Below are 26,811 nucleotides of genomic sequence, written 5' to 3'. Positions count from 1 at the left end.
TTCACTGTTTCTCTGCAGATTTTAGGTAGATTAAAAGATGAAGAGATTCGATGTAGGAAGTATTTAAACCCCAGTTCATATAGTAAAGTGATTCATGAATGCCAACAGAGAATGGTCGCCGACCACTTGCAGTTTCTACATGCAGAATGTCACAATATCATTAGACAAGAAAGGAGAAATGGTAAGTGTCCAGTGAAGCTTACAGAACAGACACCATCAGTGGGATTTAAAAAGGGATTTAACAGGCTAATGATACATCAGTAGAGTTCTGGTAGTAAATTGAACAGAACGAATGTAAGAAGCCTGAAAAAAATGGGTGACAACCTTAGACCATTGTTTGTAGAAACACATTAAACTAGAGCTAAACTTTGAACAGGCTTCATGTCACCTATCCAAGAGCACCTCACTGCTGCTCTCTGACTCACTGGATATGAGGTCAACCGAAAGACTGTATGCCAACATTGTCTTATTTGCAAAATAATTGATTTATTGTTATTATAATACTGGATTTATATAGCGCCAACAGTTTGCACAGCGCTTTACAAAATGAAGGCAGACATTACAGTTACAATACAATTTGATACAAGAGGAAACAAAGGACCCTGCTCATTAGAGCTTACAATCTAGGAGGAAGGGTTGAGTGATACTTTATTATTATTATTATTATACAGGATTTATATAGCGCCAACAGTTTGCGCAGCGCTTTACAATATAAGGGAGACAGTACAATTACAATACATTTCAGTACAGAAGGAATATGAGGGCCCTGCTCGTGGAGCTTATAATCTACAGGAGTGATACATAAGGTAATAGCTGTGGGGGATGAGCTAACGGAGGGAAAGAAAGGCAGTTTACTAGTTAGAAGCAGGTTAGGCTTCTTTTAAAGAGAGGTTTTCAGGGATCGTCTAAAGGCCAGCCAACCATTTGTTTTCAAATTGCCCTATTTGTCTGCACTGGTGAGTTTTAATATCACTTACTGGTCAGATAACCACACAGGAAATGAAAGGAATTTCCTGAAGGGGAACACTGCAATAAAAACCTAGTGGGTTATTTATTAAAACTGGAGAGTGCAAAATCTGGTGTGGCTCTGCATGGAAAGCAATCGGCTTCCAGATTTTTATCTCTTTTGTCAAAGCTTAATGGAACAAGCTGAAGAAGCTGATCGGCTACCATGCACAGCTGCACCAGATTCTGAGTGCATCAGTTTTAGTAAATCTCCCTCTCCTGCTGGCAAACATGGTTAGAAATGTGTTTGAAAAAGCACTCGGTACGTTCAATCGTTCAACTTTCAAAATGTTAGTGGGCTAATTTCGATGGTCGAAATGCATAGTTTTATGGCAAAAAAAACAAACTTTCATGTTGGATCGAACAACCGATCGAAAACCGTTCAAAGAAATCTACAGCGCAAGTGCGTGTTAAAGTGTAACCACGGAAGTCCATCAACATTGTGTAATTAATAGACCAAAAATGTACTGTTTATGTTATCAATCAATAATATGTCAATAATTGGGTAACCGATATCGATACAATGATGATGCACATTTGACAGATCTTAATAAATCCGACCGTTTTTTTTTAAAATGTTTTTTTAACCATGTATTGGCGGCATTAGAGTATCTAACCCTTCCTCAAAGTGCTTTTGTTTCTCTCTGTGTCCACATTGTAAAGATTGTTAAGCTTTTCACTGCTATTTTGGAAAACATCATGTTCTGCAAGATACAAAGTATTTCAATGTCTTAACCACTTGCCAACCGTGCTATAGCCGATTGACGGCTACAGAGTGGTTGTCCAGTTCTGGGAGGGCGTCATATGACTCCCAGAGTGCGCACTCGGCGATCTCCATGTCCACCGGACACAGCTGATCACGCGATGTGGTAAAAGGCCAATCACAGCGGCCTTTACCATGTGATCAGCTGTGTCCAATGACACAGCAGATCACCGGGTAAATGCTGTTGCCGGTTATCGGCTGCACTTTCCTCACGCTATCACAGCGTGTGGATAGTACTGCAGATAACTGGCAATTCTCAGAGGACAGATCGGCACCGGTCATCAGGGTACTGATGATCAGTGCCTAGCAGTACCACCCACCTATGTCCATCAGTGCCTAGTAGTGCCACCCATCAGTGCCCATCATTGTTTCATATCAGTGCCGCCCATCAGTGCTGCAAAATTTTATAATAGAAACAAAAACTCTTTTTTTTTTTGTTTTTTCCCGAATGTTTTGCTCTTTTTTTTTTTTGTTTTGTTTCTAAATACCACCAAAAGAAAGGTCTATTTGTGTGACAATACTTATAAAACGAGTACAGTGTTGCATGTCCGCGATATTGTCATTCAATGTGCGACAGCATTGAAAGTATAAAATTGGCCTGGGCACGAAGAGGGTATAAGTGGTTGTAACCCTTACATATACCCAGTGATGTGACTGTCCTCAGGTGATACACAGAGATCAAAACAAATCCTCCTACATAAGTTGTACCTGTCTTCAGTCTTCTCTTCTGTACATCCATGCAAATTCCAGAATTTTTATAGCTTGTCGGAGCTTTCAGAAAGCAGGGGGCAGGAAGCTGAATTTACAGCTTCCTCAGTGAGGAGAGCTGATTAGAGGGAAGAGGCACACTCCCATTCCCATTGCACACAGGAACAGAGCTGAGGATGTCAATCACAAGTTGCGTCCTGGAGCTCCCTCCCCTGTCACCCATTTTTCTCTTGGTGTCAGGAAGTGACTCATGCAGATAGCGAAGGAATAAGGCAACATACAGAAATGACACTTAGTGGATTGGGATAACTTTACACTATAGAGGGTCTGAGGTTTACAAGCACTTTAAAGTACCCCTCAGATTCAGTGTTTTGAGTTTTGAGTGCAGCTCTCAATAAACCAGCTGTAAACAAACATTTATGGGGCTGAAGCTGATGTTTGCTAAAAGCCGACAAAAACTTTCTAAATGCCAATTTAAAGTGTATTTCCACTTTTGCAGCCAAATTTAAGAAACATCCCGCTGTATGTTTATATGTGACCATTCACATAACATATCTAAAATAATTTGAAAAACATTTCTTACCTTTCTAAGTGTAGGTTGGAGCAGGCCGCAGGCAGACTACAGGTTATTCTGAACAATTTGAAATGAGAGGAAACTCATTCTGTCCCCACTGACAAAGAGGGACACACTGAGGGGAATTTATCAGCTGAAGTAGATAGAATCAGGAGTAGATGTGCATGGCAACCAATCAGCTTCTATCTTCAAGTTGTTCAGTTAAAGTGATATTAAAGTAGTTTTTATTAATGAAACTATAATGACATACAGGCACTTGCTGTATTTTTTTTTTTTATGTACATCTCAGCAGCACAGCCAGGTGAAAGTTTAAGAAGGAATTTTAACCACTTGCCCTCCAGAAGATTTACCCCCCTTCCTGACCAGACCATTTTTTGCGATACGGCACTGCGTTATTTTACCTGACAGTTGTGCGGTCATGCAATGCTGCACCCAAATGAAATGTATGTTCTTTTTTTCCCCACAAATAGAGCTTTCTTTTGGTGGTATTTGATCACCTCTGGGTTTTTTTTATACTTTGCGCTATAAACAAAAAAAAGACTGACCATTTTGAAAAAAAAAAAGCAATATTTTTTACTTTTTGCTATTAAACATATCCATTAAAAAAATCTAATATAGTCATAAATTTAGGGCAAAATGTATTCTGCTACATGTCTTTGTAAAATTAATTTGTGTGAAAGTTTTTTTTATAGCGTCTACAAACATAGAGATATATATATATATATATATATATATATATATATATATCTCTAATAAATATATATCTATATCTATCTATCTATCTATATATATATATATATATATATATATATATATATATATATATATATATATATATATATAGGGAGAGGGGGAGAGAGAGAGATCTAGAGGGGGGGAGAGAGATCGATATCGAGAGAGAGAGAGAGATCTATATCGAGAGAGATCTATATCGAGATAGGGAGCGGATAAAGGAGAAAAATGTAGACAAACAAACTGCAAATGCATGTGAATTCTCTTATTGAGATCTAATTTATCAGAAATATTCAACTTTAATATAACTTTAAGGTATAACTAAAGGCAAAAATGTTTTTTAGTTTTGGATAGGGTGGTGGGGGATTAGACCACCTGTCAGGATTTTTATGTACTCTGTATCCCCTTAACCGTCTCCCGCCCGCCATATAGTAATATGACGGATGCAAGGTGGTTCTCTTGTTCTGGGAGGACGTCATATGATGCCCTCCCATTCTAACCTCGCATGCGCGGCTCCCGGAGCGATCCACGGAAAGAGCCGAAAGATGCCGGCTCGGTAATGTGCTGGTCATGACCAGTTCTGTTTTTCTCACTTGTTGTTTTGGCTATGGGACAGGAAGTGAAGGTAAATCTCCCCAATGGGACACAGATGGCAAAAACGACTGGCAGGTGTTATAGCCCTCCTTTACTCAATAATGAAAAAAAAAAAAGTTTTGCCTGTAGTTCTATTGTAAGAGAAAAGTTCACTTTTTTTAGATTGGGACAATGAAGAGGATGCGGGGGCTGGTGCATTTGTACAAAAGCCCCCCCCCCCCCCACTGCTTTTTGGTGGTGGTTCGTGGGCTTACCTGGACGATTGGTAGCTCTGGCAACTGATTCAGCGTTGGTGGCAGCTCCACATAGAGATGAGTGAAGGAAAAATGGTCTCCACTCATCTCTATGGCCCAGGAGGACCGGAGCAACGTCATGACATCACTTATGGCTCTGGCACCATGTCAACAATGCCAAGTTTTTTTTTGTTTTGTTTTGTTTTGTTTTTTTTAAGGCAAAAAATAAAAAAAAATGTATTTTATTATCTTTTGCTTTTAAAGGTAGAGGAGAAATTTGGGGTCTTATAGACCCCAGATTTGTTCATAAAGAGGACTTGTCATGCTTTGTTATCTCAAGGAATGTTTACATTTCTTGCAATAGCAATAAAAGTGCTAAAAAAAACCTGAAAGGATCAGTGTAAAAATAAAAACAAAATGTAATAAAATATATAATGATTAAAATGCAGTGGTGAACGCATAAGTAGGTCACACCCACATATGTACATGGTGTTCGCACCACATATGTGAGGTATCCCTGCAAACGTTAGAGCGAAAGCAGTAATTCTAGCATCAGACTTGCTCTGCAACTCTAAACTGGTAGCCTGTAGAAATGTTTAAAGCGTCGCCTGTAGAGATTTTTAAGTACCGTTTTACCGTAACCACTAGCCTACAGGGCACTTATACCCCCTTCCTGCCCAGGCCAATTTCCAGCTTTCAGCGCTGTTGCAATTTGAATGAGAATTGCGCAGTCATGCAACACTGTACCCGTATGCAATTTTTATAATTTTTTTTGGTGATGGATAGAGCTTTATTTTGGTGGTATTTAATCACCTCTTGGGTTTTTTTTTTTTTTTTTCTTAAAACAAAAACCAGTGAAAATTTTGAAAAAAAAAGTTTTTTTTCTTAGTTTTTGTTATAACATTTTGTAAATAAGTGATTTTTCTCCTTTACTGATGTGCGCTAATGAGGCTGCAGTGATGGGCACTGATAGGTGGCAATGATGAGGAGGTACTGGTAGGTGGCACTGATGGGCATTGACAGGCATTACTCATATATGGCACTGTTAGGTGGCACTGACGGGCATTGATAGGCGGCATTGATAGGCGGCACTGACGGGCACTGATAGGCGGCACTGGCGTACACTGATAGGCGGCACTGGCGTACACTGATAGGCGGCACTGACTGGTACTGATAGGCGGCACTGATAGTTGGCACTGACTGGCATTGATAGTTGGCACTGACTGGCAGCTCAGATGGGCACTGATATGTGGCATTGATGTGCACTGGTAGGCACTGAAATGTGGCATTGATGTGGCACTGATGGGCACTGGCAGGTGGCATGGATGAGCACTGACAGCTGGTAGTGATGGACACTGACAGGTGGCATTGCTGGGGCTACACAGTTCATCAGGGCACACTGATGATCAGTACCCTGATGATCAGTGTACATGTCCCCTCTGAGGGATGCCGATCACCAGCTCTCCTCTCGAGCTGTCAGCGTGACAGCTCATAAGGAGAGAAATGACGATAACCGACATTTCCCTATTTACATGCGAAATGCTGTGATTGGACACAGCTGATCACATGACCGAGCCGACATCTTCAACTTTTTCCGTTGATCGGTGATCCGTTGTGTCCGAGGGACACAGCGCTCCGCCGATCGCAGAGCTGAGTGCTCCTAGAGACGCGCATGCGCAGTTAGAATGGGAGGATGTCATATGACGTCCTCCCAGAACGAGAGAACCGCCTTGCGCCCATCGTAAGATATGACAGGCGGGAGGCGGTTAAAGCATGACATGTTGGGTATTTACTTGGTGTAACATCATCTTTCATAATATAAAAAAAAGGATATATTGTAAGGTTTTTTAGTTCATGAAAGTGTATATTTTTTCAAAAAATTGCATTTGAAAAACTGTTGTGCAAAAACCATGTGACACAAACAATTGCAATGACCGCCATTTTATTCTCTAGGGTCTCTGCTAAAAATATATAATATTTGGGGGTTCCAAGTAATTTTCTAGCAAAATTGTACTGACTTCTACTTGTAAACAAAGCGCGTCAGAGAAAGGCCTGGTCCTTACCACAGCATTTGACATCAGCTCCTACATTGCCTGCTGCTTCATCTTCTTTAAAGGCTAGCCTGACTTCTTAATAAAGCTGGTCAAAATTGCTGCCCCAGGATTCCTGCCTTAGGGTGGCTCCATTGCCTTGTAGGGCCAGGAGCTACTCTTGTGTGCACACTTCCAGCCAATACTACAGCCAAATGTCCCTGTGCTTTGTGCTCACACAGAGCAATGAAACCTAGATTGGCCACTCCCCATCTTGCCTCCTAGCTAATTGATTGACAGCAGCTCAGGACTGATCTGTTTTTCTTGACCTGCTCCATGCGATGTACTCGGCACACGCGCTAAAAAGGAAGTTCAGGGAAGCGGCTCTGAGAGAGCTGGACCCAGGGTTTCTGTAAAATATAAACTGTAAGTGTTTGGGCATCCATACAAATAAATTCTTAATTGGGGAATGTTGATTTGGCTTGAATGCTAATGTCAAAAATGGTGAGCATTTAATATTACTTTGACTTGTTTTTTTGGTGATTTGCAGATATGGGCAATATGTATACCCTTCTACGTGCAGTATCCAATGGTTTACCTCACATGATTCAGGAATTACAGAACCATATCCATGACGAGGGCCTTAGAGCTGTTAGTAATCTTTCTCAGGAAAATGTAAGTATTCCTAGAAGTGTTTTAGCTAGTAGTAATTGGTCATTTTAAAAGTGGACTTGTTCTGCAATGATGAAGAAATTTCACTTAGAAGCTCATTCTGAACTAGAAGCTCATTGAATAAGTAATTTTTTACCTGTTTCAGCTTGCTGTGTCACGCTGTAGTAGATCTTTATATCTTCTTACCCAAGTAGAACATTCTCTGGCAATGTATATGCTTGTGTATTGTTAGTTTTGTTTTTGATCTCCAGCCTTACTGTCACTTTTAACTATTTTGTTTGGGCCAAGCTGGCCCAAACAAACTATTTTCTACTGTAATAGGTACAGCCACTGGATGTGCTGTATGAACTGTATGTAGCCTCAGCTACATACCATATACAGCACTGTGATCCAGCTTCCCATCCTACATCCAGAACAAAACCGAGTCGGGCTGAGCACTGTTCAGCCATTCATAGATTCCACTGATTGGCTGAGGCAGAAAGGCTGGTGGATGTCATCACAATCTTTGTCTCAACCAATCAGAAGAAGCGTTGTATTCATTCAGAGAGTACAAAGCTTCCTATGAATGGCTGAACAGCACTCAAGTCTATTTTATTCTGAGTGTAGAGTGGGAAGTTGGCTTCCCACTGCCGGAACACAGTGCTGTATACTGTATGTAGCTGAGACACACTGACAGATAGTTTGGTTTTAACCCTGTGCATAATAAACAATTGAATGTAAACCCTAACTGGATGACCTTTTGCTTGCTGTGTATTATTGTGTGTGGGTTTTTTTTTTTGTTTGTTTTTTTAACCACTTGCTCTCCAGAGGATTTACCCCCCTTCCTGACCAGGCCATTTTTTGCAATACGGCTCTACATTACTTGAACTGACAATTGTGCAGTCATGCAATGCTGCACTCTAATGAAATTTACGTCCTTTTTTTTCCCCACAAATAGAGCTTTATTTCGGTAGTATTTGATTGCCTGTGCGTTTATTGCAATATAAAAAAAAAAAATTTGAAAAAAAACCCCTAATATTTTTGACTTTTTGCTATTAACCACTTCCCGACCGGCCGTTGCATATAAACGGCCGGCCGGTGGCAGTGCAGGGTCGGGTGGCCGTCTATAAACTGCCTCCCCGCACCCTGCTTGTGCGCGCTCCCTGGGAGCGCGCAACACCGCGATCCGGTGCCCGCTGTGTCCTCCGGACACAGTGAAACACTGATCGTCGGACGGGACCTCTGGACGAGGTCCCGATCATGTGATCACTGATTGGCCAATCAGTGATCACATGCAAAGTAGTAAGCAAGATGTCACTTGTGACATCATTGCTTACTATGTGTGAAATCTGTGAATGATCACAGAGGTCACATGGTACAAGCCTATTCACAACAGGCTTGTACCATGTGACAGGCTGTGACCAATCACAGCTCAGTCAGTTTTTCTCAATGAGTGCATGAATGCACACAGAGAGAAAGAGCAATGATTGCTTTTACATCCTATATGGGTGTAAAAGCAATGTGTAAAAAAAAAAAAAAAAATCTTCCTCACCCCCCACAAGTAGTACAGTGTCACCATGGTGCCACTGTACTGCTAGGGTGACAGTATGTAAAAAAAAAAAAAAAAATAATATAAAAAAATAAAATAAAAATGTAAAAAAAATGTTTAAAAATTATAATTTTTGTTATAAACTAATTTGGATTTTTTTTTTTTTTTACTAAAAAGATAACGGAATAAATTTTGGCAAAGATTCATGATGAAATATTATTTATTTGCAAAATTTTATAAAAAAAACACTTTTTTTCAAAATTTTTGGACTTTTTCATTTACATAGCAAAAAAAATAAAAATCCCAGCGGTGAATAAATACCACCAAAATAAAGCTTTATCTGTTTCAAAAAAAAGGTAAAAAATTCATTTTGGGTACAGCGTTGCATGACCGCGTAATTGCCATTCAAAGCGTGATAGCGCTGAAAGCTGAAAATTGCCCTGGTCAGGAAGGGGGTAAAAGTGTCCGGTCTTGAAGTGGTTAAACATGTCCAGTAGAAAAAAATGTAAATGTTGGTTCAAATCCCAGCCACGGCACCACCTGTCTGGAGTTTGCATGTTCTCCCTGTGCCTGCGTGGGTTTCCTCTGGGTACTCCGATTTCCTTCCACACTCCAAAGACATGCTGGTAGGTTAATTGGATCCTGTCTAAATTGGCCCTAGTATGTGTATGTATGAATGTAAGCTAGGGACCTTAGATTGTACGTCCCTTGAGGGTTAGGGACTGATGTGAATGTACAATATATATGTAAAGCGCTGCGCAAATTGATGGCGCTATATAAGTACCCGAAATAAATAAATGTATTCTGCTACATGTCTTTGCTAAATAAAAATCCCAGTACGTGTAAATTAATTGGTTTACGTGAAAGTTATAGTGTTTACAAATGGCTGTATACTGAAATTTTTTTCTACTTTTTTTCACTAATAATGGCGGCGAGCGGGACTGCGGCGGGCATTCTGACACGGAGGAAATGACTTCATGTCACTGACATCCCCAGTGACACCAATACAGTGATCAGTGCTAGTAAAAAGCACTGACACTGTACTAATGACACTGGGCAGGAAGAGGTTAACGTGGGGCAATCAAAGGGTTAACTGTGTGTTGTTTCACTATGGGGGCTGTGTATGTGGTTCACTGTAAGCACTTTGCTTTGTATGGCTCTGCTATTAAGCGGTTAAATCTTGTTTCCCCTTTTTTCATCCTTCGAAATGGCCATTAGCTCCTAGGTTCCTTTATTGGTTCCCGAGCCTTACATTGCCCATCCCTTAAAGTGGTAGTAAACTGAAAAATTAAAAAAAGGCTCTTGAGGTCTCTTCTGTCATAAACGTTCCTCCTGCCTGTCAGAGGAAAAAGTGATCTGAGCAACACATGCTCAGCTCTGATCACATTTACGGCCACTCCCTGTGCCACGGTGATGTGACTCCTGTGCGCATGCATGGGAGTGACATCACCTCGGCCTGGCCATTCAAGTGACCAAAGATATCAAACCCAGACGCAAAACCGGGCGAAGCCGCCAGGAACCAGGGGGATCCCTGACAGCAGGGCTACGTTTTGTAGGTAAGTCTGTCATAATGTACTAGTATGTGGTGCAGACTAGAGGTGTGTAAACTGTTCAAAAATATTTAATCTGTCATTTTTATTAAAATCATATCTGGCAATCCTGCCGTGAAAATCCTTGTTCAGGCACTTCTTGTTTTAGAGTGACAACTCCCTGTCTCCAGTTGTGCTCTTGAATTGTCAAATGAGCTTCTGATTAATAAAATACTGACAGGGTACATTCTAGCGCATGCTATCTAAAATTGTAAAATAAATATTTTTTTCTATCTTTATAGATAGAAAAAAATAAAACCTAAAATATAGACAATATTTGTCAGCCTGATTTTTGTTTAGTAGTGCTGCATGTTGTGCCATGCTGATCCTCTTTTCTCAATGCAGATCTACCAGACACAGTGGGGTTTATTTACTAAAGCTGGAGAGTGCAAAATCAGGCTCATTTCTGCATAGAAATCAATAAGCTTCTAACCTCAGCTTGTTCATTCAGCTTTGGCAGCAAAACCTGGAAGCTGCTTGGTTTCTATGCAGAAGTGAGTCTAAAGCCCTGGTGCCCATCCTGTGGCACTTTGTGCAGCCCTTTGAACTCCTGCAGACACTAATCTGTTTTCCCCTATTGCCTTGTTATAGCAGTGATCTCTAGCAGTCTTGTGTAATTTTGTCCTCAGTCTGTGACACACTTGAAGCATGTTCCAGATCTCCAACATCTCCTATATTCCGTTTATAGTCTGATACTCGCCTGCACCGTGTCAGCTGTCTATACCATCTCTTTCTTGTGTATTGGCTGCGGTCTCTGACCACTCTTGTATCATGTCCACAGTCTCTAACCATCTCTTGTATGGTGTGTGCAGTCTTTGACCATCTCTTACGTCATGCCTGCAGTCTCTGATCACCTCCTGTATCTTTTCTGCAGTCTCTGACCATCTCTTGTATCATGCCCATAGTCTTTGGCTATCCTGGTGTGTTTGCTGTCTCTAATGCAGGCCATAGACGGTTCGAAAATCGGCCGATTTTTCTTTAAAAAACGAAAAATCGGTCGTTCAAGCGGCCGACGTTACCAGCAACGGTAAAAAAAAATCGGCCGATTTTCATCCGGTCTACAGCCGGCAAAAAGTGTCCCTGCAGAGAGCTCTGCTATTTCTTTGACAGTTCCTTGACATTTATAGCAGTTGCAACAATGTATCTATTTGTATCCATTTAGGATACAGATGGTTTTATTCGGAAACAAATAGATACATTGTTGCAACCACTATAAATGTCAAGGAACTGTCAAAGAAATAGCGGAGCTCTCTGCAGGGACACTTTATGCCAGACTGGAATTCCTCTTCTTCTTCATCCTCTTCTTCTTCTTCATCCTCTTCTTCTTCTTCATCCTCTTCTTCTTCTTCATCCTCTTCTTCTTCTTCATCCTCTTCTTCTTCTTCATCCTCTTCTTCTTCTTCATCCTCTTCTTCTTCTTCATCCTCTTCTTCTTCTTCATCCTCTTCTTCTTCTTCATCCTCTTCTTCTTCTTCATCCTCTTCTTCTTCTTCATCCTCTTCTTCTTCTTCATCCTCTTCTTCTTCTTCTTCTTCATCCTCTTCTTCTTCTTCATCCTCTTCTTCTTCTTCATCCTCTTCTTCTTCTTCATCCTCTTCTTCTTCATCCTCTTCTTCCTCTTTCTCTTCTTCATCTTCCTCTTCTTCATCTTCCTCTTCTTCATCTTCCTCTTCTTCCTCTTCCTCTTCATCTTCCTCTTCCTCTCCATCTCCATCCTCTTCTTCTCCATCTCCATCCTCTTCTTCTCCATCCTCTTCTTCTCTTCCTCTTCTTCTCTTCCTCTTCTTCTCTTCCTCTTCTTCTCTTCCTCTTCTTCTCTTCCTCTTCTTCATCTTCATCCTCTTCTTCATCTTCTCCATCTTCTTCTCCATCCTCTTCTTCCTCTTACTCTTCTTCCTCTTCCTCTTCTTCCTCTTCTTCCTCTTCCTCTTCTTCCTCTTCTTCCTCTTCCTCTTCTTCCTCTTCCTCTTCTTCCTCTTCCTCTTCTTCCTCTTCTTCATCTTCCTCTTCTTCATCTTCCTCTTCTTCATCTTCCTCTTCTTCATCTTCCTCTTCTTCATCTTCCTCTTCTTCATCTTCCTCTTCTTCATCTTCCTCTTCTTCATCTTCCTCTTCTTCATCTTCCTCTTCTTCCTCTTCCTCTTCTTCTCCATCCCCATCCTCTTCTTCTCCATCCCCATCCTCTTCTTCTCCATCCCCATCCTCTTCTTCTCTTCCTCTTCTTCTCTTCCTCTTCTTCTCTTCCTCTTCTTCTCTTCCTCTTCTTCATCTTCATCCTCTTCTTCATCTTCTCCATCTTCTTCTCCATCCTCTTCTTCCTCTTCTTCCTCTTCTTCCTCTTCTTCCTCTTCCTCTTCTTCCTCTTCTTCCTCTTCTTCCTCTTCCTCTTCTTCCTCTTCTTCCTCTTCTTCCTCTTCTTCCTCTTCTTTCTCTTCTTCCTCTTCTTCCTCTTCTTCCTCTTCTTCCTCTTCTTCCTCTTCTTCCTCTTCTTCCTCTTCTTCCTCTTCCTCTTCTTCCTCTTCCTCTTCTTCCTCTTCCTCTTCTTCCTCTTCCTCTTCTTCCTCTTCCTCTTCTTCCTCTTCCTCTTCTTCCTCTTCCTCTTCCTCTCCATCCCCATCCTCTTCTTCTCTTCCCCTTCTTCTCCATCCCCATCCTCTTCTTCTCTTCCCCTTCTTCCTCTTCTTCTCCATCCTCTTCTTCTCCTCCTTCCTCTTCTTCTCTTCCATCCTCTTCTTCTCTTCCCCTTCTTCTTCCATCCTCTTCTTTTTTCTTCTTCTTTTTGTCTTCCTCTTGCAGGTCACTGCTCATGCGCAGATCTTTTTATCGGTAAAAGATCGGCCGATTTTCCCATCATTGCTGCGAAAATCGGCCGATCCGCAAAATCGGCAGATTTTTTTCCAACTTTACCGATAAAAAAAAATCTGCCAAAATACCGAAAAACGGCCAAACATTTAGCCCACTAACAATCCGAAAATCGGCCGATTTTATTTTCGGCCGAAAAATTGGCCAATTTTCGACCCATCTATGGCCTGCATAAGACTGAAACTTCACTTATTTCTAAGTGCAGCCCTTTGATGTCAGGACGCATTTGAGGGCCCCATATCAAGAAAGTTGACCACCACTGGTCTAAAAACTCAGTGCGTTTGGGAGCCTGAGCCCATGTGATCTATGTGGGAATGAGGGCAAGCTTTTTCAATTCACAGCAGTAAGAGGCAAATTTTTACTCCAAATAAAGTGATTGTCCAGTGCTGATGTGCCCTATCAGTTCATAGGAAGTGTTAATTTTCATGAAACGTCCCCTTAAAGATTGCGTTGTCTTTGAACACCTCTGTAAACAATACGATATCTTCACTTTTGTGGTGCTTCTATTTATTTTCAGATGCCAACCCAATTTGTGGAATCTGTCTTAGAAGTCCACAGTAAATTTGTACAGCTTGTCAACACTGTTTTAAACGGAGATCAGCATTTTATGAGTGCGCTAGACAAGGTAAGATGAAAACCTGAAGTCTTCCCCAACTGCATTTAAAAGGAATAAATTACAATGAAATCTTCTGATGCTGTGTACTAATATACTAATGCTATACAAATAGTAATATTGCTGTACTTACCATGAAATAATAATTCCTATTAACATTTTTGTGCCATATAATATCTCAATAGAATATTATATCAAATGTACCTTGGAGCATGCAATTAAGGCTTATTCTCCAAAATGCCTACAGAAGTTTATTAGTATAGATGACTGCAGCTTTGTGTAACAAACACTTTCATCACAATGAAAATTCACATACAGAACACAGCCACACAAATCAATAAGCCCTCTCCATGTATGCTGAGGTTTTGTTTGTGTACCTTACTGTTGAAAAGTTTACTTTTGACATTTCTACCTGTGCCTCAATTTTTATTTTTTGCCTGAATTACCTCCGTTGTAAGCACCATTTGAAATGAAGGTTAATACACATAGAGGTAAAGTAGAGGAAGAGATGCCACATACCCTAACTATACACAATACCCACAGAAATCCTAAAAATTGGATTTTTAACCACTTCCAGTCTGGACACTTTTACCGCCTTCCTTTCCAGGCCAATTTTCAGCTTTCAGTGCTATCACACTTTGAATGACAATTGCGCGGTCATGCAACACTGTACTCATATGAATTTTTTAGCATTTTTTTGAGACAGATAAAGCTTTATTTCGGTGGTATTTATTCACCACTGGGATTTTTATTTTTTTTGCTATGTAAATGAAAAAGTCCAAACATTTTGAAAAAAAGTGTTTTTCTTACAAAATTTTGCAAATATTTCATCATAAATCTTGGCCAAAATGTATTTTTTCTTATCTTTTTAATAAAAAAAAAAAAACAAATAACCCAAATTAGTTTATAACCAGAAATTATAATTTTTAAACATATTTTTTTACATTTTTTTTTACTTTTTTTTAATATATATATATATTTATTTTACCATACTGTCACCCTAGCAGTACAGTGTCACCATGGTGACACTGTGCTACTTGGGGGAGATGAGGATTTATTTTTTTTTTTACACTGATTGCTTTTACACCCATGAAGGCTGTCAAAGCAATCATTTCTCCTTCTCTCTAGCTGCATTCTTGCAGCCTTTGAGAACTACTGTGTGAGCTGTGATTGGTCACAGCTTGTGACATGGTATAAAGCTGTTGTGAATAGCCTTGTACCATGTGACCTCTGTGATCATTCACAGATTTCACACATAGTAAGCAATGATGTCACAAGTGACATCTTGCTTACTACTCTGCATGTGATAACTGATTGGCCAATCAGTGATCACATGATCGGGACCTCGCACAGAGGTCCCTTCCGATGATCGGTATTCCACTGTGTCCGGAGAACACAGCGGGCACCGGATTGCGGTGCTGCGTGCTCCCAGGAAGCGCACACAAGCAGGGGGTGGGGAGGCCGTTTATAAACAGCCACCCGACCCTGCACTGCCACCATCCGGCCGTTTATATACATGGGCTGGACGGGAAGTGGTTAAGGCACCAAACCAAAATACAATGACTGAACAATCCATTTTATAAATATTACATAAATCCATGATGAAAGCAAAGCTGATAATATTGTTTTGACATGAATATTTGTTACACCACCAATCAGATACACGTTACATATGTAATATTTTTAGAATATATCATGTTTTGACTAATTGTTACATATAAATCTGACGTGTTTCAATTCCTAAAGAATCTTTATCAAACATCTTTAAAAATTGAAATGTGTCAGCCTCGCTTGTAAAAATCAGTCAAAACCTGAATGGTTGTAAAATGTAGCGTGTATTTGATTGGTGTAACAAATGTTCATGTCAAAACATCTTCTTTATCATCTTTGCTTTTATCATGGTTTTTTGTAATATTTAAAGTGGTTATAAAGCCTAACCATTTTTTATCCTTCAGTATTCCCCCTGACTCCCCCTTTTACTTACCTGAGCCATCATTCGATCCAGAACTGTGCCCGTTGACAGCTCTCCTCACTTCATGGTCTTGCTGGCTTTGCTGAGGCATTTGAAGCCATTGGCTCCCAATGCTGTCAATCAAAGCCAGTAATGGGGGGCAGGGCAGTTCAGTTGTTTTTGTCAGACACAGAGGAAGGCTCAGGAGCAAGCCTGCGCGAGTGCCCCCATAGAAAGGAGTGCTAGGAGGACCGAGAAAAAAGGAGGTTTGGGACCACTCTCTTCCATTGCATAGCGCAGGTAAGTATAAACCTATTTGTTATTACAAAAAAAAATACATTTTTTGGGGATTTCTTTTATCTGCACTTATGACCAGAGGAAATGTCAGTTGTGGTAGTTGTTTTTAAGTACTTCCTGCCCAGCCTATAGCCAAGTGACGGCCGAGGGGGTGCTTTCTAATCCTGGATGGACGTCATATGACATTCTCCATTCTCACTCCTCCTGTGCGCTCTAGAGTCCACACTGCAGCACGATCTGTCACCCTCACTGTACTGGGCCGGCCCCAGCATCATGTGATCGCTGTGATCAATCACATGTCAAATGTACAAATTGAATGGCTTACTTTCATAGCCATTCATTGTGATCTCTGTGATTGGTACAGACAGTCACAATCATAGCGCAACTGTACCATGTTATAGCTGTGGACAAATACAGCTATCACAGTTGTACATGATGGCACATGCATGGATGCCATTCATAAAAATTATTGCTTGTAACAGTGATTATCACTATTATAAGCAATCATAGTTTAAAATAAAAAATATAAATCCTGATCAGGTGATCAGAGTAGTATAGTGTCACTATGATAACACTGTACTGCTCTAGTCACAATTTTATTTATTTTTACATGTTGTCACCAGTCAGTATCTTTGATCACCGTCACACCAGTCATATGAAGACACTGCTCTGGTAACAGTATGTAAAGCAAAAAAAAGAAAATGGTGAAAAGAAAACTTGATTTTCCAAAAAATTACAACTTTAAAAAACTTGCCAAGCCTCTTACTCTAAATACCTTGGATTGTTTACTTCCAAAATGGGGTAATTTGGGGGGTATTTGTACTATCATATTGTACTGTACTGGCATTTTAGGGTCTCAAGTAATGAGATGATGTTAGTACATCAAGATTGATCAATTTTTAAATATACGTGCGCGCGTGCGCACACACGCCTCAGTTAACGTAATTTTCGGTTTAGGAATGAAAATAATGCCTCGGTTTACAAATTTTTTTAAAACATTTTTTGCAATACGAAGTGTATGTCAGTGCTGATTTTTAAATGCAATTTCCGGCTTTTTTTTTTTTTTATTCACTATAGCTCACAGAATTGGCTGTCGCTTTCCCTGGAGCTAAAGGATATTTTGTTTCTTTTATCCTGGGAAACAAACTAAAAGGAAACATTGTTTCTTTAACTCTGCGAAATAAACTAAAAGGAAAATTTCTTTCTTTTAGCTGGGGGGAAAGTGACAGCTGAACTGTAGTGAAGAAAAAAAAAAAAGCTGGTAATTACATTTAAAAACCGGCACTGACCTATAGTGACAGCGACTTTATTTTTACTTTTTTCTGACTGCAACAGATTAATTGGTATTCAATGCATGGGAAACCTTGTTTCGGTTTACAAATTTTTCGCAATACGAAATGTCCCAGAGAATGCATTAAATTCGTAAAAAATAAAAAAAACTGTGGTGATCAAATGCCACCTAATGAAACGTTTATTATTTTTTGAGACAGATAGCTTTCATTTGAGTACAGTGTTGCATGCCTAAATAATTGGCATTCAAGGTGTGACAGTGCTGAAATCTGAAAATTGGCCTGAGCATGAAAGAGGTAAGCCTGGGTTCACACTGATGTAGTGTGGCACATCGCATGTGATTTGCACAGGAACCGCACTGCATTCCTGTGCAAATCAAATGAGATTTCTCTACGGTACAGTTTGAGCCATATATTTTGTATGGCTCTGCTCGCACTGTAACCGCACCAAAAAAGTGCAGGACCCTTTTTTAGTCTGTACCAGAATCGGATCACATGGGTGTTCATACCCATGCGATCCGATTCTGCACATTGCACCACATTTTGCGAACTGATTTCGGGGTGTCTTTAACTTAAAGTACACACCCGCAGTGTTTTGTATGAACGGGGTGCGATTATGATGTGGTGCGAATTTCGCATGGCATCAGTGTGAACCCAGGCTGAACGTGTCATGCACTGAAGTGATTAAAGAACTACTTCACTTTTAGTGAGATAAAGCCAATACACATTTAATATAATGTTGTTACAAGGTTCTGCCACTGGAGGGCAGCCAATGTACCTTCAGTATTTGTGACTGTCTTTTACAGGTACTAATGTAACTTTCTTTAATTTTTTTTTATTTTATTACAGGTTCTTATATAGCGCCGTCAATTTACGCAGCGCTTTACATATATATATTGTACATTCACATCACTCCCTAACCCTCAAGGGGTGTACAATCTAAGGCCCCTAACTCACATTCATATATACACATAGTAGTGGCAATTTAGACAGGAGCCAACTTGCCTACCAGCATGTCTTTGGAGTGTGGGAGGAAACCGGAGTACCCGGAGGAAACCCACGCAGGCACAGGGAAAACATACAAACTCCAGGCAGGTGGTGCCGTGGTTGGGATTCGAACCAACGACCCTAGTACTGCCAGGTGGAAGTGCTAACCAATTAGCCACTGTGCTGCCGTGGATTTAAATACATTTATTTAAGAATATATAAGATGAGACTACACTTTGCTCATGTAGGTCATTATGGCTGAGCGCAGTATGCAGTGAGTGTTTGGTAAATGCCAGAGGCCTTTGTATTGCCTGCAACTAATTTAAAGCAATATATAATCTCGTCAGACATCCTTCATAGCTCTGACTTGGGTAGATTGGCTGCGGTTGGTTGTATACCAGTGTGTGTGTGTGTGTGTGTGTGTGTGTGTGTGTATATATATATGTATGTGTATATATATACAGTCATGGCCGAAATTGTTGGCACCCTTGATATTTTTCCTGAAAATCAAGTATTTCACACAAAAAAGGTATTGCATTAACACATGTTTTGCTATACACATGTTTATTCCCTTTGTATGTATTGGAACAAATATAAAACAGAGGCAGAAAAGCAAATATGACATAATGTCACACAAAACCCCAAAAATGGGCTGGACAAAAGTATTGGCACCCTTAACTTAATATTTGGTTGCACACCCTTTGGAAAACATAACTGAAATCAGTCGCTTCCTATAACCATCAATAAGCTTCTGACACCTCTCACCCGGAATTTTGGACCACTCTTCCTTTGCAAACAGCTCCAGGTCTCTCTTATTGGAAGGACACCTTTTCCCAACAGCAATTTTAAGATCTCTCCACAGGTGTTCAATGGGATTTAGATCTGGGCTCATTGCTGGCCACTTCAGAACTCTCCAGCGCTTCTTTGCCATCCATTTCTGAGTGCTTTTTGACGTATGTTTGGGGTCATTGTCCTGCTGGAAGACCCAGGATCTTGGACGCAAACCCAGCTTTCTGACACTGGGCCCTACAGTGCGACCCAAAATCCTTTGGTAATCCTCAGATTTCATGATGCCTTGCACACAGTCAAGGCACCCAGTGCCAGAGGCAGCAAAACAACCCCAAAACATCATTGAACCTCCACCATATTTTACCGTAGGTACTGTGTTTTGTTCTTTGTAGGCCTCATTCCGTTTTCGGTAAACAGTAGAATGATGTGCTTTACCGAAAAGCTCTATCTTGGTCTCATCTGTCCACAAGACGTTTTCCCAGAAGGCTTTTGGCTTACTCAAGTACATTTTGGCAAACTGTAGTCTTGCTTTTTTATGTCTCTGTGTCAGCAGTGGGGTCCTCCTGGGTCTCCTGCCATAGCGTTTCATTTCATTTAAATGTCGACGGATAGTTCGCGCTGACACTGATGCTCCCTGAGCCTGCAGGACAGCTTGAATGTCTTTGGAACATGTTTGGGGCTGCTTATCCACCATCCGGACTATTCTGCGTTGCAATCTTTCATCAATTTTCCTCATCCGTCCACGACCAGGGAGATTAGCTACAGTGCCATGGGTTGCAAACTTCTTGATAATGTTGCGCACTGTGGACAAAGGCAAATCTAGTTCTCTGGAGATGGACTTGTAACCTTGAGATTGTTGATATTTTGACACAATTTTGGTTCTCAGGTCCTCAGACAGTTCTCGTCTCCTCTTTCTGTTGTCCATGCTTAGTGTGGCACAGACAGACACACAATGCAAAGGTTAAGTGAACGTCTCTCCTTTTTATCTGCTTTCAGGTGTGATTTCTATATTGCCCACACCTGTTACTTGCCCCAGGTGAGTTTACAGGAGCATCACATGCTTGTAACATTCTTATTTATCCGCAGTTGTGAAAGGGTGCCAATACTTTTGTCCAGCCCATTTTTGGAGGTTTGTGTGACATTATGTCGAATTTGCTTTCTTTCCTCCCTTTTTTTGTTTTGTCCCAATACACACAAAGGGAATAAACATGTGTATAGCAAAACATGTGTTAATGCAATACGTTTCGTGAGAAATACATGATTTCCTGGAGAAATATCAAGGGTGCCAACAATTTCGGCCATGACTGTATATATATATATATATATATATATATATAATTGCTTCATGGAGGCGATATGATCACCCCTCCTATCTTGATCATGGAATTTGATCAACGATCACACAGTTTAAGTAGACATCCGTATGTCCTGCCTCCACAAAATGTTTGCAGACAGGTAGCTTGGTCTGTTTAGGCCTGATGGAGGACCAATGTTGGGGTGTTCTGTCCCTAATGTTTTATTCCCTGCGTACAATAAATTACATTGGTAGTTCAAAAAGTACACAGTATATCTACGTTGACATGTGAGATATTTTGATTCTAAAAAGGGTTACATTCTGCTGGCTTAAAGTGGTTGTAAACCTAAAAAACACAAATCAATCTAATCCTAGAGTTGAATAGGTTTTACCTTTACTAAGCATTTGAGCTTAGTTTGGTATCTTGAAGCAATCCCCTTCTCGAGGAATCCCCCCTGCTCTTCTGAACAGAATAAATCTGACACAAGCAGAAAAATGGTGTCACCACGCCCCTTCTCCTGTGAGTGACAGGTTGTGCTGAAGACAAGACCAGCATGAGCCTCCATGTAATACACTGCCAAGGGGTGGGGGAGCTGGTGTCCTCTCCCTGCTGGTCTCTGTCTTCACAGGATGGAGAACTTTTTTTTGTTTTGGTTCCCCACCCCCCATGTTTTATTTTGTTTGTTTTTTTACTTATTTTTGATGAGAAAATATTGTGACACAGTTCATTCTTAAGGGTACTGTAGGTGGCACAGATGTGAACCCATTATTTTGCAAAGGGGCAGTAACAGCATTGATCTCTAGCAGTCTTGTGTAACGTGTTTGCAGTCTGTCTCATGTACCATGTCTTTAGTCTCAAACAACTCTTACAGCATCTTCTCATTTTCTTACATTCACCTGTGGCATCTCCTGACCCTCTCTAACAGCATACCTGCAGTTTCAGGCCATCATTTGTTGTATATCTGCAGCTTTCTGTTGCTTTAGATTTGCTGAATAATATGTGCAACCCTTTAAAATGTCAGGGGCTTCACTTGAGGGTCCCCAGCAGAGATCAGATTGGTCCTGGGGTTGTCTGCTCAGGATATGAACTTGCATGCTCAGCCGGAACAAATGTTAAAGTGTTACTAAACTCAGGACCCTGTATTCATATTTTAACTAGTCTCCCACAATACACAGAACATGAAAATGCAATTGTTTTAGTAAATATAAACTGCTAAATACCTTTTCCCATCAACAGTATATAGCCGTCTTGTGACTTCTATAAGTGTCCTGCCCAGCACTGGTTAATATTGTAGGAGTTTTCATTCTCCGCTGACTGTCCGATGAGGCTGCATAATCCCTGACCCTCTGTCTGGACCCTCTGTGCCGGTCACATGCACCCCCCTCCAAAAAAAAAAAGTCTCAAACAATATACACCAAACAAACTGAGCATGTGCAGAGTGCCCCCTAGGGATCTGTGCTATTCGCTTGTGATTTAGGGACTGTGCAGGAAGAGGAGGATCCGAGAAGACAGGGTAAAACAGCCTCTTTTCACAATGCAGAGGATTAACCCCTTATGTTCCGCAGTGAGTATAACAAGCATGCTTTACTGCATATACAGACTGATTTTACTGTTGTGGGTTTAGTAACACTTTAATGCACACTTACCTCTGGTTCTGCAGTGAAAGCCCCTTTGCACTATTTCATTGATTGGTTAAGGTCAGAACTAGAATTGTACTGGTGAGTTAGTGGAATGTCTTGCTTTGTGCATACAGGCTCTTACGTGTGTTGTCAACTACAGAGAACCGAAATCCGTCTGCAAAGCACCTGAGCTGGTAGGTTACTCTGTGTCCGTGTGTTTTTATTACTTTTTTTTTTTTTTTCTTCAGACGTAACTGAAAATCCTGAGGTTTGATTGTGTAAATGCTTTCAAACTCAATCTAAGGGGTTTATCTAGCCTAAAGTAAACCTGTCACACGCCTAGAAAAAGCAAATTGAGCATATGATGGAAATGCCTTCTATATAGTATATAGGGGAAGCCAGGGCTATAGATACTGAAGTTATTGCCAAATCCTAAAGCTGAACTCCAGTAAAAAAAAAATTTGGGACGCACAGCAGAAATCACATAAGTTACCTCTAATAGAGCATATTCCTTGTAAAATCCTCCCTCCAGTGCCACAAAACAATGATGATCTTCCAGTGCTACTGGTGTAAAGAGCTGTACAGAACTCCCATAGGACCAGAAAATCACTGCTGTGAGGAGTAACTGGTGGCACAGGAGGGCAGAAGATTACTTTGTGATTTCAGTTAACAGGAAGTGACAAGGACACTGCATTTCTGGCAGGATCAACAAGTATTTTCTGTACTTGCTAAAAAATATAATTGAAATTATATCGTATGCAGGCAAAAGTGGGACTTTTGAAGTATATTTTATCAACAATTAGTCAGCTAACTTGAAAAAAAAAGTTATATTTTGCTTCAAAGTATCAATAAAATTGGTGATAAAAAAAAATGTAAAAATGACCTCCATATAGGCCTCATATACATTGTGCTAAATAAATAATATATATATATATATATATATATATCGATAGATTTAATATTAGCCTATTCTTTCTTTGAGTTGTGGATGGACCATCTTTGATTATTAAATACTACTACCTGTGCTAAGACTGTGAATCTGAAAAATTGCAATATATCACCAAATGTGTCAACAAAATTGTGAAAAATAAGATATAATAATATGTGAAACCACAATTTAAATACAGTTCTCATCAACACTTTGTATATGACAGAGCTGCTGCTGAGGTAGAGTTTAATTCCTCTTATACCGTAAAACAAGATGTAACAACTCAAATCCCTATACAATTAGCATATACCTAGTGCCTGTGCAAAATAAAACCAAAATTAAATTTCCAATAATTGTGCAGTCTGTAGTGAAGTTGTGCAATATTCTACGAGTGCCACAATCACTGTGCAGGTCTCCCCTCCTGTGTTCCCACACTCACTGACAGTTGTGGACTCTTAAATATATTGTAGAGTCAAATGCGCCTGTCATATGAACCTCTTGGGATTGTTGTGACTTGTATTCCTCTTGGTCAGCCGCTCATCCACTGCATCTCCAGGGATCAGAAGGCTGGTATATTCCTCACATAAAAGGAGGAATGGCAAGAGGGACCCACATAGCATAATTCCATTTTTTTAAATCTCACAATACAATTAGTTGCACTTGCATAAATAGTACATAGAAAAGCATTGAAAATGCTGTACCGGCTTGTGTTCCAACTGCTGGATATGACATCACTGTTATGCATCGTGGTTCCATTTATTCATTTAAATGGCATCCCAAATGCACATCCACAATATACTTGCATTGCAGCTCACCACAGTGGGTGGGTTTTGCAATATCCTGCCAGTATTACAAACAATTATGCAGAAAGGTTCTTAGATCACCAACAAAGACAACTGAGGTGTGTTGCATAAATATAGCAATGCTTGGATGAAGAACTGAATCACTGAGCAGGTTGATTACATATGTTCCCTGTGTGTATTTCAAGCCCTTACAGCCTAATTCCAGCCAACACATTTATTTTCTTTTTGATGTGGTGGAGAGAGTCTCATTTTATTGCTGTATGTTCCTATATTTTAGGGAGATTTTCAATTATTTAATGTCATTGCAAGAAATTTTAGGAAATATTCCCACTGGTGATGTTGACAAATGCACATTTTTAGCAGACCAAATCAGTCTTTGAACTTCTGATATGGGTTTTTGTTTATTTTATTTTGTTTGTTTTTTTTGGGGGTTTTTTTTTTTGCTATTTGTGATTTCCTGTCCTGTGACAGTCATTGTGCCCATATTTAGGGGCATCACTGGGACAGGAAGTAAAGAAAAAGTTCCCCAAAGGTATTCCAGACAGAAATAAAAGCCTGACATAATTTTTAACTCTTCTCCTTTCCATCCAAAGCTAAAGAAAAACATTTTGGCTAGAGTTGGGCTTTAATGTCCCATTTTGATTAGAGTGTACTTTTTTAAGACCTAGTCATGCCTCATTGATAGGGGACTGGTGCAGAGAGCCCTCTATAACCTGAAAAGCTGTGTGTTGTAGGTGCGCTTTGCTTGCAGATGTGACTCGACTGGTTAGCCCTATAATTTAATGTTTGCGCAACTGCAGATACAAATGGTATAAAATGTATGTCTCACAACACCTGATCACATGAGTCCTAATGTTTTTTGCATAATCCACACAGCTTGCCAAGTACTGCGACAACATGCTGAAAAAATCAGCCAAAGGAATGACAGAGAACGAAGTGGAGGACAAGTTAACGAGTTTTATTACGGTGTTCAAGTACATCGATGATAAAGATGTTTTCCAGAAGGTATGTTTATTTGGGCAACAAACTGGTGTTGGCTAAAGGAGAAGTGTGGGATGTAAAAACCATACACTATACGTAGTTGCTCGCCTATGTGGCTGTGTGATGCTGCAACTGGTTCTTGCCGGCTCTAAGCCTGAGAACTGAGTTATCACATGACGGCTGATCGCTCTGTTCTTGGTATACGGTGGGCAGTGACTGTCAGTCACCAGCTCTCTGCTCTGGTCCTCCATCGCTTACTGGAACACCAGGCTGTGGAGAGGGCGGGAGTGGCTGGCTCAGACTCCCTGCGGCAAGATGTTTTACCAGTGTGGACATTTAACATATGTTTATATTTATGTAACCCAGAGAAACCGTCAATCTCCGTTTTAACATTAGGTCGAGTTTGACAATCTCTGTCATTGTTCTGTCATCCATGTTCTAGTTTGCTTGTATGTTTTATTTCTCAATAAGGCCCACATGAAGGGTGCGATCATGTCCACCTGTTAGTTTTTCAGGTGGACCTGATTGGTCGGTCCATAAACCCATATGGACTAACAGGTGTAATCGAATTTGTGTCCATTTTATACCTACCTCCAGTCCACTGAAAAAAATACAGAAGGGGATCTATCCTCTTCCATCTAGGCAGAGTGGAGGGCAGTCGGGTGTAAACGGACAGCAGAGTCCCAGTCGTCCATATAGCAGAGCGGACTGTCCATATCCGCTCTGCAGAAGCTGAGCGGACCTATCACCCGCCTGCTCTGCTCTGATCAGCAGACAGATCCCTTGCTAATCTCAACGGAGTCCATGTGAAAGGGGCCTTAGAGTAATATTATTACTGCTTGTATTTAGATTCCTACTTCATACATATAATATATATATATATGTGTGTGTGTGTGTGTGTGTGTGTGTATATATATATATGTGTGTGTGTGTGTGTGTGTATATATATGTATATATATATATGTGTGTGTGTATGTATATATATATATATATATATATAAAAGCAGCTTCATATATCATTTTTCTCAATATTCATTTCTAATTATGAAAGCGGTTATTTTCACTTGTTCCAAAAATGTGTTTTCTGTCATTCAGAGCTTTGTTTCTTTTTCAGTTCTACGCTAGAATGCTGGCAAAACGATTAATTCACGGCTTATCAATGTCGATGGACTCTGAAGAAACAATGATCAATAAATTAAAGGTAATTCTATGTTTTTGTGTTTACATTTTCTTTCCTTCTGATCTACGCAGTATAATGTGGTCGACTACATTTTGCTGACAGTGAACTAGACATCAAATGAGGGGTTTTCTCAACAAGAGTGTGGTTACTCACATATACTCAATACTCAACTGCAGGGGCGGACTGACTATTTGGAAACTCGGGCACTGCCTGGGGTCAGTAGGCGGCCCCATGAGATGCCCCTGGTACCTTTTTCATAGGCTTTTTTGAGTTTGGGCAAGGACACAGGGGCCCCATGATCCCCTATTGCCCGGGGGCCCCATGAGTTGTCAGTCCGCCCCTGCTCAACTGTTTCTCAATATATTGCATCTTTAATGTCATCAGTGGCATCTCTCCTATTTTTATCTGAACGGAATCAGTCACTGGGTGGCCAGTAGACAAGAGATGGATAAAAACCATCTGGAATCTTGCCTTTCCTGGTACATTGTCCCTGAGTTCCCAGTCAAGAAACACAATCTCCTTGTATACATTTTCATTAGAGTGAAATTGGAGCAGACTCTGCAGAAGAGGATTGAAGGTGTGAAATCCATTTAGACCTACTTTACATTATTGGGGGAGATTTACTAAAGCTGGTTCACTCAGAATCTGGTGCGCCTGTGCATGGTACCAACCAGCTTCTAACCTCAGCTTGTTCAATTAAGCTTTGGCAGGCTGGAAGCTGATTGGTCTCCATACAGAAGTGCACAAGATTCTAAGTGAACCAGCTAAGTAGAGAAGAAGCAGAAGAAC

At 40.4% G+C, this 26,811-nt stretch overlaps 1 protein-coding gene across 3 annotated transcripts in view; it reads left to right on the top strand.

Annotated features, from left to right (window-relative positions):
- Window positions 1-26,811, top strand: part of CUL2 (cullin 2) — a 174,250-nt gene that overhangs the window by 103,759 nt on the left and 43,680 nt on the right. For all 3 annotated transcript variants that reach the window (XM_089668711.1, XM_089668710.1, XM_089668709.1), the window contains 6 exons: window positions 19-181; window positions 7,190-7,314; window positions 13,808-13,915; window positions 22,265-22,324; window positions 24,738-24,866; window positions 25,957-26,043. In XM_089668711.1, coding sequence (XP_089524837.1) covers window positions 19-181; window positions 7,190-7,314; window positions 13,808-13,915; window positions 22,265-22,324; window positions 24,738-24,866; window positions 25,957-26,043 — 672 coding nt within the window. The remainder of the gene's footprint in view (window positions 1-18; window positions 182-7,189; window positions 7,315-13,807; window positions 13,916-22,264; window positions 22,325-24,737; window positions 24,867-25,956; window positions 26,044-26,811) is intronic.

Source organism: Staurois parvus, unplaced genomic scaffold (genome assembly GCF_062004578.1).
Source record: "Staurois parvus isolate SC_StPar_1 unplaced genomic scaffold, SC_StPar_1.0 ptg000061l, whole genome shotgun sequence".
NCBI classification, from domain to species: Eukaryota; Metazoa; Chordata; class Amphibia; order Anura; family Ranidae; genus Staurois; species Staurois parvus.
The sequence above is the reverse complement of the archived record's forward strand: the minus strand, read 5'-3'. Positions and strand labels throughout refer to the sequence as shown.